The sequence below is a fragment of the Pteropus vampyrus genome, unplaced genomic scaffold (genome assembly GCF_000151845.1).
Source record: "Pteropus vampyrus isolate Shadow unplaced genomic scaffold, Pvam_2.0 Scaffold12, whole genome shotgun sequence".
NCBI classification, from domain to species: domain Eukaryota; kingdom Metazoa; phylum Chordata; class Mammalia; order Chiroptera; family Pteropodidae; genus Pteropus; species Pteropus vampyrus.
The window spans coordinates 6,286,122-6,299,496 of record NW_011888793.1 but is presented as its reverse complement, the minus strand read 5'-3'; the positions used below and the strand labels follow the sequence as shown (position 1 = coordinate 6,299,496).

The 13,375-nt window shown below is 36.7% G+C and overlaps 1 protein-coding gene across 1 annotated transcript in view; it reads right to left on the bottom strand.

The window, feature by feature from the left end:
* Positions 1–13,375, bottom strand: part of OTOL1 (otolin 1) — a 98,391-nt gene that overhangs the window by 3,013 nt on the left and 82,003 nt on the right. Inside the window, exons 5-6 of the mRNA XM_011379901.2 lie at positions 4,002–4,376; positions 1,249–1,338 (exon numbers count right to left, since the gene is read on the bottom strand). Of these exons, the coding sequence (XP_011378203.1) occupies positions 1,249–1,338; positions 4,002–4,368 (457 nt within the window). The 5' untranslated portion in view covers positions 4,369–4,376. The remainder of the gene's footprint in view (positions 1–1,248; positions 1,339–4,001; positions 4,377–13,375) is intronic.

Sequence of the window (13,375 nt, the reverse complement as noted above, 5' to 3'; positions counted from 1 at the left end):
GAGTGTAAGTCTGAAAGTAAAAGGAGAGTTGCCACTTTATAGACCAGCCGAATGAATTTCTACTTTTGATTCTTCATCAAAGCATATGCTTAAGAACCTTATCTGATGACACTTCTCTGTTTTTCTTCCACTTCCAGAATTCTAGCTTCCAAAATGTATGAATCACTAGGGAGGTTCATCACTCATCTTTATTTAACAGAGTTTTCTGCTAACATAATTCAACCACGAAAGGATTAAATGTTTCTGAGAATGAAAATCGCATAACTGACAAGTGTGAAATAGCTCTCTCTTTACCTTAGCCTCTTTTTTGAGTAATTACTTCACTGAATGTTCTACTAGAAATGACTTAGGCAGTTCCTGAGCCATGTGGAGGGTGATGTATAGATGATATTAGGTCTTTTGACTTATGACACTGAGGCTAAAACATTTAACTTGATGGATAGATGGTATTTCTATAGGCTGGCAGGATTCACTGAGGAATTTCCAAATGTCCCAGTGAATCTGTAACCTTCCCTCAGTACCTTGAAACACTTACAGAACCAGGGATTTCCCAGGCAGAACACCTTCTCTGTTGATACAACTGTGGAATTATAGAATTTCTGAGCTGGAAAAGATCTATGAAAGCACACGTAACTACAAATCTTCTCTGACAGTAAACAGGTTATAAATAAATATCTAGTCTATTCTCTCAATTATGACTGGTCACTGTTATGTGCTTGATTTCTTCCATTTGAATTCTGCTCTCTTCGCTCTCTTTGACATCGTCTCTGATTTGATATGTCATATTCTCCTCAGCAGGCAGGCTAAACACCTAAAAGGAATAGGATTGCCTGTCTTAGTTAGTTCTCTCTAGTATGAAATTAATTTGCATTATGAGAAAGAGCTCACATAGGAGTATATAGGGAAGGACCCTTCCCCAGAGATGATGCCCTAAGGCTCCCAGTCACTGGGTCAGCTGGGAAGTGAATGAGAGATAGAAAGGATGTGTGTGCGTGCGTGCGTGCGTGCGTGTGTGTGTGTGTGTGTGTGTGTGTGATATGTTACTAACCAAGTTTAAAATTTCTCAATGGACTGTTTATAAAGTTAACATTTTATATCAAATATAACTCACAATACTCTTAGCCAAGTTTTACATATTTAAAATTGATCCACCTGCAAAAATTTGGTATTAATTTAGCAAATTGCTCCCCCAAAAAATGATGCAAAACATTTCTTGAGTTTGGACATGAAATAAATATAATTACCTACCCTTCTCTCCTTTCTGGCCTTTTGGGCCTTGGGGTCCAATGACTCCTGGTGGCCCTGGGATCCCTATATCACCAGCCTCCCCCTTAAGACCTGAAAATGAGATTTTAAAACCATCAAGATTGAAAAATTCTCTTTTGAAATTCATTAGTTCGGGGTGGGGGGGTAACAGTCATTTTATTGAGACCAATGACTGTTCGTGTCCTAATGATAAAACCTGGGTAAGAATAAATTATTACAGAGTTCTAAGGACAATATGTTTGTCTGATTTGCAGTTTTGAACAACTCGAATAGATAAATTGAGAACATTAGTACTTGTCACTGAATTCATGGCAGTGATCTAATAATTCAGGGAAGCAGTGCTATATCAAGAATAAGAACAAAATGATTACCTGACTCTTAACCTCATATGGACCACACATTCAAGTTGGATGTAAAAATCACAATACCATAATACCTAGCACTTTGGGTCCCCATCCATATTCACTTATGCATTAACTCTAGAACTATTGCTGAGGCTTCCTATACACCAAGCATCCTACTAGATGTTAGGAATCAAACATCAACACTCCAACAGTCTCTAAAACAAAACAATGGTTACCAGAGGAGAGATGGGTGGAAGAATGGGCAGAAAACACGAAAGAGATTAAGAAGTAGAAACTTCCAATTATAAAATAAGTCCTGGGGATATAATGTACAACATAAAGAATATCATCAATAATTATATAATAACTATGTACGATGACAGATAGTTACTAGACTTATTGTGGTGATCACTTCATAAGGTATATAAATGCTGAATCACTATGTTGAAATTAATATAATGTTGTATGTCAACTATAATCTTTTTTAAAGATTCATACAAAAACAAAAAAATAACATTCCAGCAGTCCCTATAGTCATGGAGCTGAGAGTCCATGAAAGATAAACAAATAACCACACAAATAAATGGAAAGACCACACTGTAGTTAGTGGTATAAAGAATCAGAGGAGACATCTCTAAGAAAATAGCATTAAACTAAGACTCAATGAAAAAATTATAATTTGAGTCATTTTTATTTTTAAGTTTGTTTAATGTTATTCTTATATTAGATTTACAATTTTTTTAAAAAGCTGCGTTTTGAAAACACTGATAAAGCCAACATAAATATCTCGCTGTGACTTTCAAAAACAGGATCCTATCAGGCTCAGAGTATTTCATGAGATAGGAAAGGACTCCTACTACAGCTAACTGAACAGATAAACATAGTGTACTGAGTACTTATTCTACTCCAGGAACCACACTGCATCCTTTTGTGTATGAACTCACTCAGCTCTCTTGATGACTCTGTAAAGTTGGTATTATTCTTACTCCATTTTACTATTTTGGAAACTGAGACTTAGAGAAGTAATGAAGTTCCCCAAGGTAGGACCGTGATAGATTCAACATTCTGATCTCTGAAGCACTCCGCTCTACACAGAAGCAGTCAGACTAAGACATCTGAGCGCCCTGGGTAAGCTAAAGACTTGGCACCCCTTCAAAGTATTTGTCATATGTATTTAGAGGAGAGGCTGAGCTCGGAGAACAAACCAGCTAAATCCACCATTGGGTTAAAACACAAGCCTTGATGTTACAGATCCACAGCCTTAGAAGATAGTTTAGCAACCCGTTGTGTTTACTTGACCAGGCCCTTGGGGGTTTTCACCCCCAAGCAGCTTGCCAGCCAGATATGATACTAAGAGAAATTCTGGTAAATATAATTTTCTCAGTCTCATTCCATTTCCAGTAACGTTTTAGCAGCCATGAACTCTTGGTGCCTGGTATCGCTTCCCAGTTCTTTTACCCTTTCATTTCAGCTCTGCATAAATATTGAGCACATTTCCTGCAAGTTTCCACAATAGGATGAAACGAATGAAAAGATTAATGAGGATGTGTAATTCTGAAGAATTACAAATTTATAACTTTAAATTCTTCAGACACAACACAACAAATATTTGTATGAATTTTTTCAGGGAATAGAGAATTTGCAATTGGCACTCTGATCTCAATTTTACCTTGAATTTTCTGCTATATGACATGTAAAAGCTGAAACGTATTACAATAAAACTGAGAGTGTATTCATAATGTATATGTGAAAGTCATCTGAAATTTTGAAATATGTAACCATGACGTTCAATGGAAAAAATTGCTGGGCAAGGATACAGTGTTGACTCAGAATTTCAATGAGAAGCAAACTGAATCCCAGCTTTATTCTCCACCTCACAGGCATTTCATTTCTAATCCCAACTACAAATAGCACTCTAAAAATCCATCAGTCAGCACACATTCTTACCAGATAACGGAATTTTCATTTTCTCTTTTTACATCAGCCATTAATGAAAAGATTGCACTGGCAGTGAACATGTGTAACTTGAAAAGCTACACCCCAGGGCTGGGACTAGTAGGCCTGCTCTCAGCTCTAACCAGCACTGTGCAGTAGAAGTTTCTATAATGATGGAAACGCTATATATCTGTGCTGCCCAATAGAGCAGCCATTGGCCACCTGCGGCCACTGAGTACTTGTAATGTAGCTCGTGTGACTGAGGAACTGAATTTTTAATCTTATTCAATTTTAATTGCAATTTTTATTGATAGCCACACACAAGGCTAGTGGCTACCACACCGGACAACACAGTACCAATTTACATTTGTCACAATGTTTCACTTAGGCCTATCACTACCTCTCAATTCTAAGGGTGTACAGGGGAGAAATACAGCTTCGTATATTTTCAAATACCTCGCTTTCCAGTCTCTCCAGGTTCTCCTTTTTGCCCTGGTACAGATGAACAACACTCACAGCAGTTCAGAAAGAAATCAGCCGTGTCAAGAGTGAAGTTTTCAAAGGGAAAGAGAGTGGCACTGCCAAAGGCAGAGTCGAAGACCGAAGGGTCGGGGGTTGGGTCTGCCACTTCAGCCACTTCTGTGAAGGGAGTCTCTTCTTCTTCTCCTGGAGGCAGGCCACTGGATGGCTTTGGACCCTTCAGCTTCTCTTTTCCCTCAGATTTCTTCGTAAATTTGGTATATGGTGTGCTCTTTGCTATTGTGTCCATACTGGCAATAGCCAAAATAATTAGAATGGCACAAAGCCAAGAAAACATCCACATAATTGAGTCTGGAAAAAAGATATAATGCTTATCTTTATAGAAAGATATAATATATACACATATTACATGAGATCCAAATGAAAAGACTAAGTAATATAAATATGTACTTATATGAGAGGAATATGTATACATATATGAATCATAAGAATGAACAGTATTAAATGATTTTTTTCATATTTTATATGCAATTGAATGCTTGAATCACAACAGAATATTTTATTTGCTTGAAGTATTTATTATAAGGAACATTTTACTTCGATTCTCCTTTCTGGTTGTTTTCCTTGTATTACATGTTTTAAAATACTGTTCTCAGTCATTCAAATTATCTTGCCAAACAACAGACATAATCTATAATAAATGCAACATGACTTAATAGCTCATATGCCCTGTGGAAAACAAATATGTATAATTTCTTGACTGATCTCACTCAGATTTATAGGAATCAAATACTTTTGTATTAGAAGGAAATGAAAAATATTGAGCTGAATACTTTATTCCAGCAAACTCAATTATTTCAAGAAAAATACGAGTGCGATAGTCCTTAAATCTACAAAGGATAATGTTCCCGTTGTGAGAGTAATCTTTTAGAATCTATTGTAATAAATGGAGAATGAATTTAAAAATCATAAATTTAAATATTTGCTATGTCCTTAGATTCTTCACATGTCATTTAACTCTAATTCTTTGCTTTATAATTTGAGGAGTATTTTTCCTGAAAACTTACATTTATCTTTAAATTATTTTAGTGGGGCAAATAGTGGTTATTCTTATTAAGGCCTTTATCAATGTTTAAAGTAATATCATATAAGGTTTCCAATCAAGTGAAATTTTGATAGTTCATAGTATTTCATCCCCCAACAACTCCCAGCATTCCAGTGGCTGTTACCAGGAGAGCTAGGGTTAAAAATGCATTTTTTTTTTTTTTATTGGAAAAGGAAAGTGTAGTTCGAATATATAGTAAGAGAGTAGAGAGGATGGAAATAAGAATAGTAATAACATCTACTACTTATAGAGCCCATTCTATGAGTAGGTGGCCTGACATTCATCAATCCAATTGATTCTCTAAACAGCTGTCAGGTAGATGGTACACTATCATTCATCTTCACAGATGAAGAAGGTCTCCAAGAAGTTAAATACCTTGCTCAAGATCACACAACCAGTTAGTTATAAATTCAGAACTTAAATCTGGATCTGTTTAATTTCAAAGCCTCAACCAACCCTTTCCCACAAGTCATGCGGCATTTATAAGGATGAGATTAAAGAACAAGAAATCCAAGGGTAGGATCAACGGAAGAGCTATGGAGAAGACAGATATAAATCAGAACAGGCAAGAAAGGACAAAGGTAGAATACTGCATTTCTAAAATTATATAAAAATCCAAATTTGCTAATTTTCCTTCAATGAATATTTACTGAATATTAACTATGTCATAAGCACTGAGGAATTATATGTAGTGACACTGAATCTAAACCATAGTCTCTGTCCTTGGGAGTTTACAATCTAGTAGGAAAGATGAGAAACAACAAAAGCAAAGAGGAAAATGTGAAGGACAGTTGATCACATTGCATTCCTCCAAATACAGACCCAGAACCCTCACTGCCCCTACCCCTGCAAGAATGAGCACATAAAACACGGTTACTATGCATCAATCAGCCAAATTCAGCCCCAACAAAAACTAAACAGAAATATTCTGTTCAGATATAAAATAATCAAACTTTTATTAGTTCATACAATTGCATTCAACGAAACATTCTTTTGTTCAACAAACATTTATTTGAGCATCTCAGAACTGTCAGGTCCTATGTTGTGTCATAGAATATAAAGACAAGTAAAACTCAGCGCCAGCCCTGAGGATCTTCTCTACAGTAAACAACCAAATATAGCAAATATCCAAAATGAAATATGAGTAATTTAATTCTCTCACCACTTTGCTATAAGAATTTGAGTTTACAGAATGCTGAGTGTTAATGCTCTAAGATACTGCTTGTGCTCTCTTAAACTAATGAGGTCAAATGGGGAGATAACCCTTTTTTCTCACTAAAATGTACCTGTGTTATTCATCTAGGCACACAAAGTATTTTTGACCCTGAAAACATATTATGATAGCCTCTTTACAAATCAGTCCTGAGGGGGCAAATAAGAGATAGTTGTTGAGATGGGGTGCAGAAGGAAACTAACATTGAGAACATGTCAGGTATTTTCCAGGCATTTTATAATTGTTATTGCAATTACATCACACAAGATAAGATTTGCTTCACCCATATAATGAGTTATAAAACTGAGGCACAGAGAGGTTAAGTAGCTTAAGCAAGATCACAGTGTTAGTAAGCAGTGGAGCTGGGATTAAAACCTAGGTCAGTTTGACTCCAAAGTCAACCCATGTACTTCCCACTGTGCCATGCTGCCTGGGGATTAAGGAGGGACTAGAAATGCTGTATAACATACTGAGTTAGACCCTTCATGGAGCTCAACTCTAGACCCGTCAGTGGAAGAAAATGGTTTCCCACAGATAGGATATGGGAACATGAAGAAGTGGAGGGATGGGAAATCTGGCTCTCACAATGAAACATATTAGCGTGGGGCAAAGTTACAGAGGGGAACATAGCACATCTGACAAGAGAATAAAGGGCTACAGAAAGGAATGAGCAGAACTAACCAATATAAGGAATATGTCCATTGTCCCTGTTGGGAGGTGTGCATTGTCCGCATGTATGTTTTCCTTACACTGTGCTTCCCGCTTCCTGATTTACGTACAGATTGTAATGGATAATGTAGTCAGTACCATGAGGATGAAGAAATTTTGAGATGAAGAAAACATGATGCCTTTTAAAAAGTAGTAGAACAAGTGCTGGCAACAACCTGACTGACGGTGCACATAGATCATTAATTTTTCATTGAAATTTTTTCATGTTTGTGTAAAAACATAAAAACCTAGCCAAAAAAAACTTTCACAGTGAGTCAAGCAAGCAGAGGCTTCTGACCACACTTTAAGTCACTAAAACAATAAAACATAATTCAAAAGTTTAATGCAGGTATAAATCTTAACAGAAGGTTAGAAGTAAAGAGGTAAAAGGACATTGAGGTCCCCAGTCAATCTAAATACAGTAAGCCCTTCTACTCATCCTGACGGTTGACTGGACTGCAAGCATTTCAAAAAAAGAAAGTTAGGTCTCTTTCGTTTTGTTTTGTATTGTTTTGTTTTGTTTTGTTTTGTTTTGTTTTGTTTTGTTTTGTTTCCAGTGACTAACATAATATTTGCAAATTATATATTCCATAAATGTTGCTGAACCGATATGACATAAATGTAATAGTTTGCATTATTGTCTCAAATTTTCTATCCCTCCCTGTACTCAGACTCTTTGATAGATGGATTTTGCACAGTCTCCCACAAAAGAAGTGAGGTCTATACTTCAATCCTTTGATTTTGAGTCTAGCCAAGTGACTTTGGCTCATAGAATGAGGTATAAGTAACAGGATGTCATTTCCAAGCTTATATCTCAAGAGCTCTTATGTGTTCCTACTTTCTCTCTTAGACGTTGGCCATGACAAGGATATGCATGGCTCAGCTTGCAGGTCACAAAGGAGGATAAGAGACACATGGAGCAGAGCTGAGCAGAGCAGGTGAGCTGCCCTAGTCAAACACAATCTAGATGAAAGTCCACAACTGGCCCATAGACACATGAGCAAATGTAGGTGAGACCTGCTGAGGCCAATCCGGATCAGACAACCTTCATCAATCCTGCAGACACATTTCGGTTATCTATTGCTGTGTAACAAAGTACCTCAAACTCAGTGACTTAAAAGTAGCCATTTGATCATAGCTCACAATTTCATGGGTCGGGAGTTTAAGTCTGAGCTCAGTTAAGTCATTCTTCTGCTCCATGAAGCATCTAAAGTCACTCAGCAGTATTCAGCTGGTACATGGGTTAGTCTGGAGAGGCTTAACTACAAATCCAGTGCCTTAAAGAAATGGAAAAAAAAAAAAAAAAAAAACTGGGCTCATCCATCACATAGTCTCTCCATCATGCTAGTTTCAAAATAGTCAAATTTCTTCAATCATGCCTCAGGACTTCCAAAGAGAGTGTTGCAAGAACATAGAAGCTTCCAGTCTAAACCGAGAACTGACGCAGTAATACTTTCATTGAATTCTATTAGTCACAGCAATCGCAGAGGCCTGGTAGACTCAAAGGGAAGGGGCATAAACTCCACTTTTCAAAGGGAGAAGTACCAAATAATCTCTGGCCACCATGAATCCACCACAGACACTCAAGCCATAGTTTGTAAGCCATGGAGTCCTGGCAAGGTTAAGCAGTAAGAGCTGACAGATATCAATGGTTCCAGCCACCAGCTTAAAGCTATATGTGCTACCATTGAGACAAAACTGACTCAGCAGCCTCCAGGCAGCACCATCTTATCTTTACTCAGCAGCAGACATCCTATAAGTTTCTTTTCCTTGTCAATCAGCCCCCATAGTTCTGAAAGTTGCACCAACTGAAAGTTATTAAGCAGAAGCTGGGCTGCCCCTTGCGGAGATGCTATTAGAAGGGATCTTAAAGATTCTTCAACCTTAAATGTCCCTTCTAACCTTCAGATTCTGTGGTGTGGTTTTATAAGAGTAGATACTTTATCAACATATGAAAATTAGCTCATATCATAAAATGTCATTCTAAATATAGGAAATATTACATTTCTTCCAGTAACGTACTCTTCTCTCTCATGAAGATAGTGCCCACACTTGGGAGGATTTTTTTTTTTGGAAGGTTTGTTAGTTTTTTTCCTAATAGAAGTGAGGTATTTACATCGACTTAATAGTGTACATTTGTAAGATGACTAACAAGTTTTATGTTGAGGCTAGGGCCACAGATTATAAAGAAATTTAACAACTGACTATAGAACTGAAAACCATTGGCTTCGTAGACAGTCAGCCCCAAGTACAAGGTTCAATCTTCTACTTATTAGTTGTTTAACTTGGAGCAAGTCACCGTACCTTTCTAAGTCTTGGTTCCTTATATCTAAAGTGGAGACAATAAGAGTAGCTTTATCTTGTACAGCTGTGAAACTTAATGAGATAATGCATGAAAAGCTCTTAACATAGTGCCCTTAGTAACAGTTAACTATTATTTTTAGTGAGGATTAGATATAATGAAATTAACTGACCAGAAATAATATTTTAAAGCCATGACAAGTATTTCCTACTCTTATATTGTGCCAGATTGGTATTTGGCACCATTTCTATCCCCTTTTAGGCACTCTCTGATATCTCAGGGACTCAAAACCCAAGAACTACTTTTCCCATAATTTCTTGCCATCAGGATTCCAATTTAGTTTCTGCCAGTGAGAGGCATTTGCATGAGATATAAAAGACAGAAAGAAAGCAGAAGCCATTATTCTGCTGGCAGCAGCTAGTAAATGCATGAACTTTGGCAGAATTGAAGTTTTGTGGTGTCCTCTGCCACATCAAGATGATTTCCTGCCTTGGTTCTGTAGGTGGCTGTGACCATTTGCAGCATTATCCTGCAGATCCTACCCTTGATCATCAATAGCAAAGTCCTAGTTCCCTGTAGGCTAGAGACAAACATGACAGCTAGTGTCAAAACTCCCTGACCTGTTCTCCTTCTTGTTCAATGACCAAGTAAGCAGCTAATTACCTATACTGAATTTCTTTATTTGAGACACACCTACAGTGGCCCCAGACTAAATCCTGTTATATTCTACCTCTACTCTATTTACTTTTATCTCTACTTCTCTTATAAACTCCCAGCCTGACTGCCTTATCCTGTCTTACATTAAGTCCTACATTCTCTTTTTTCTTAACCTGATTACTCCTCATCCATCCACAACATCTTAATCTATTAGAAGCTAATTAGGTATAATTATATCCCAAAAAGATTTGTCAAAATATCCTCCTACAGGTTCCTCAAAAAATTCAAAATAAAACTACCTTACAACCCAGTGATTCCACTTCTGGGTATTTATCCAAAGAAAACCAAAACACTAATTTGAAAAGAAATATGCAACCCTATGTTCATTGCAGTGCTATTTACAATAACCAAGATATGGAAACCTAAATACCCATCAATAGACAAGTGGATAAAGAACTTGTGGTATATATATATAATGGAATATTACTCAGCCATAAAAAAATGAAATCTTACCATTTGCAACAACATGGATGGACCTAGAGAGTATTATGTTAAGCGAAATAAGTCACACAGAGAAAGACAAATACCATATGATTTCACTTATATGTAGAATCTAAGGAACAAAACAAACAAACAAAACAACAAAACTCATAGATACAGAGAACAAACTGATTGCCAGAAGGGAGGTTGGGGGGCTGAATGAAAAAGGTGAAGGGATTAAGGAGTACAAACTGGTAGTTACAGGGATGAGTCAAGAGAGTCACAGGGATGTAAAGTATAGCATAGGGAACATAGTCCATAATATTGTAATAACTACGTATAGAGCCATGTGGGTACTAGACTAATCAGGGGGATTGCTTCATAAATTATATAAATGTCTTATATAAATGTCTAACCACTATGCTGTATACCTGGAACTAACATAAAATAATATCAAACGTCAACTCTAATTGAAAAATAAAAATTAAAACTTTATGTGTGTGTGTGTGTGTGTGTGTATATATATATATATATGTATGTATATATATCCTCCCACAATTTTCTGAGCCACAAATATATCATCCATACCAGTGTTGTATTTCAGCTACATTCTTGAGTGCTGATTCCAGTAAAAATATAAAAACTTCTGAAATAATTTTAGGCACATGGATATGTGCAGATATATTCTTGGACTGCAACAGTGAAGACTTTTCTTGACCTTATGTAGAACATTCTTCCCCTCTGACTTGTATAGTTATGTAAAATAAGATGAACTTTTAGCATTCCTTTCTTATGTGAACAGTTACTTTTAATTTTTTACATCTCATTATGACCAATATTCTAAACTATGTTTCTTTCTCATACCCATCTTTCATTTTCATTCATTTTTTCTTTCTTTCAGTCAACAAATGTTTATTAAACTCCTACTCTATGTTTAACATCATGCAGAAGTTATAGAGCAAAATATCTGCTTTCATAGACCTTACATTCCAATGGGAGTAACAAATATCAGATAGCAAAAAATCAATATTTCAGGCTATAATAAGTACAATGGAGGAAATAAAAAGAAGTATTTGATAAAGAGTGACAAGGAAAGATTGTTTCCTTTCTCAAGAGGTTAGAGAAAGCCTATCTGAGGAAGTAGCACTTAAGCTGATAGGAAGGCCTCAGGAAACAGCATGGATGAATCAGAAACAGTCAGTCACAGGAAGAGCTTTCGAAGCAGCAAGAAAGGAACCTGATGTGCCTTTTTACAAGGCAGAGAAGGAAGGCCCTGAATCCTGTGGAGTGAGACTGAGAAACTGGCATGGGCACCTGGGACACATCTTGTAGGGTGCTGTAGGCCATCATGAGGATTGGAGTTTTTTTTCAACAAGCTATAAGAGGTCACTGAGTGTTAAAGCAGGGGAGAAAACTTTGCCATTGTGTGGAGGATAGTTGCAAGTGGGATGAAACAGTAAGCAGTAAAAGCAGGTAGGAGCTGTTGCAGTTTCAGACAATAAGAAATGAAGCCTTCAACAGTTTGTCGACATGATTTCACAAATTAAAAGAACGACCCATTCTGGGAAATAGTCCTTACTTTATTTAATTTCATTCTGAAATGTGCATCTTCGCTTAGTTAAATTAAAATTTAACTTCATATTTTGACAGTAGGAGGTTTCTTAGAATTGTAGTGTTCTATACATTACTTTGAGAAAATGAGTATAAGCAGAAAGCAAAATATGAGTGAGTCTATTCTTGAAAAATGTGATTAATAATTATTTTTCTTTAGAAATCTGGGGTGAGATTTAGTTATTGGTCAAGGTTTTAGTTTAAAGTATGCAATGAATCAGAGATAATTTTGCACTAGGCAGCACAATCTAGACATAAAAATACGTACATAGAAATGGTGCTTGTCGAATTTTGTCTCCCTAAGACGGAAGTAATTAATCCCCAGTTTCTCTGATTTTAGAAGTAAAGTGAGATCTTAGCCTCATCTTGTGATACAAGGCTTGAGTGAGAGGAACCACACTGGCCTGAGGGGTTTTCCTTGTATTGAGGTATGGAAGGAAAAAAGAAAGTGCTTTGAGAGGCCTGAGCTCCAGTCAAGAAATGGGATGATTTCAGGGCTTGTTGGGAGGACATTGGCAGCGCCCTGTGACTTTCCCATTTAAATAAGTAACCAAAAGTGGAGCTGAGAGTTAAGAGCAGCCACCAAGAGGGATCATTAACATCACATCCATTTCAGGTGTGTTTACCCTAAGGCAGAAGGGCTCACGACAAGAGCATATCACATATGGATGTCAGGAGAAGGAAAATTAGAGAGGGACAGTTGCTGCCACTACTTCCTTCTCCTTCTTTGAGAGCAACAACCACCAACCTTCTTCCTTTTTAAGGTGCCTGGTGTTGAGCTCTCGAGGTTATGCAACCGTGAGGGTGAATTAGGGAGAATTTCTGATAAACTGTTTTTTCCTGCCCCATTTCTTCCAGCAAACTCAGAGCTCAGATTCTGAGTTCAGTTGCAAATATAATGCCATCAAAAAAAGAAAGAGAAACTTTGTAACTCCAAATTTCTATTTCTCACTTTATTTTTTAAGGGCAATTCCAGAGTGATTGTAATCAGCTCTGATAAGCTTTGCTCATCCCTTTTGTGTTGATAAATGCAGCAAAAGCATCATAATTTTTTATTATCCAGTGGGAGGCTATTTCTCCCAGCGTGTCTAAATAAGCGAATCCATTACAATTTTATTAAGTACAATGAATATAACATTACATTCTACCAAGTTAAATGCTTCTGGTATTAAATAAGTGTGCAGGAAAATAAAAACATACTCTCAGCATTTTTTTGTTTGTTAGATAAAAGGGTTTGACTTTGATTAAGAGTTTAACACCATTAAAAAAAAAAA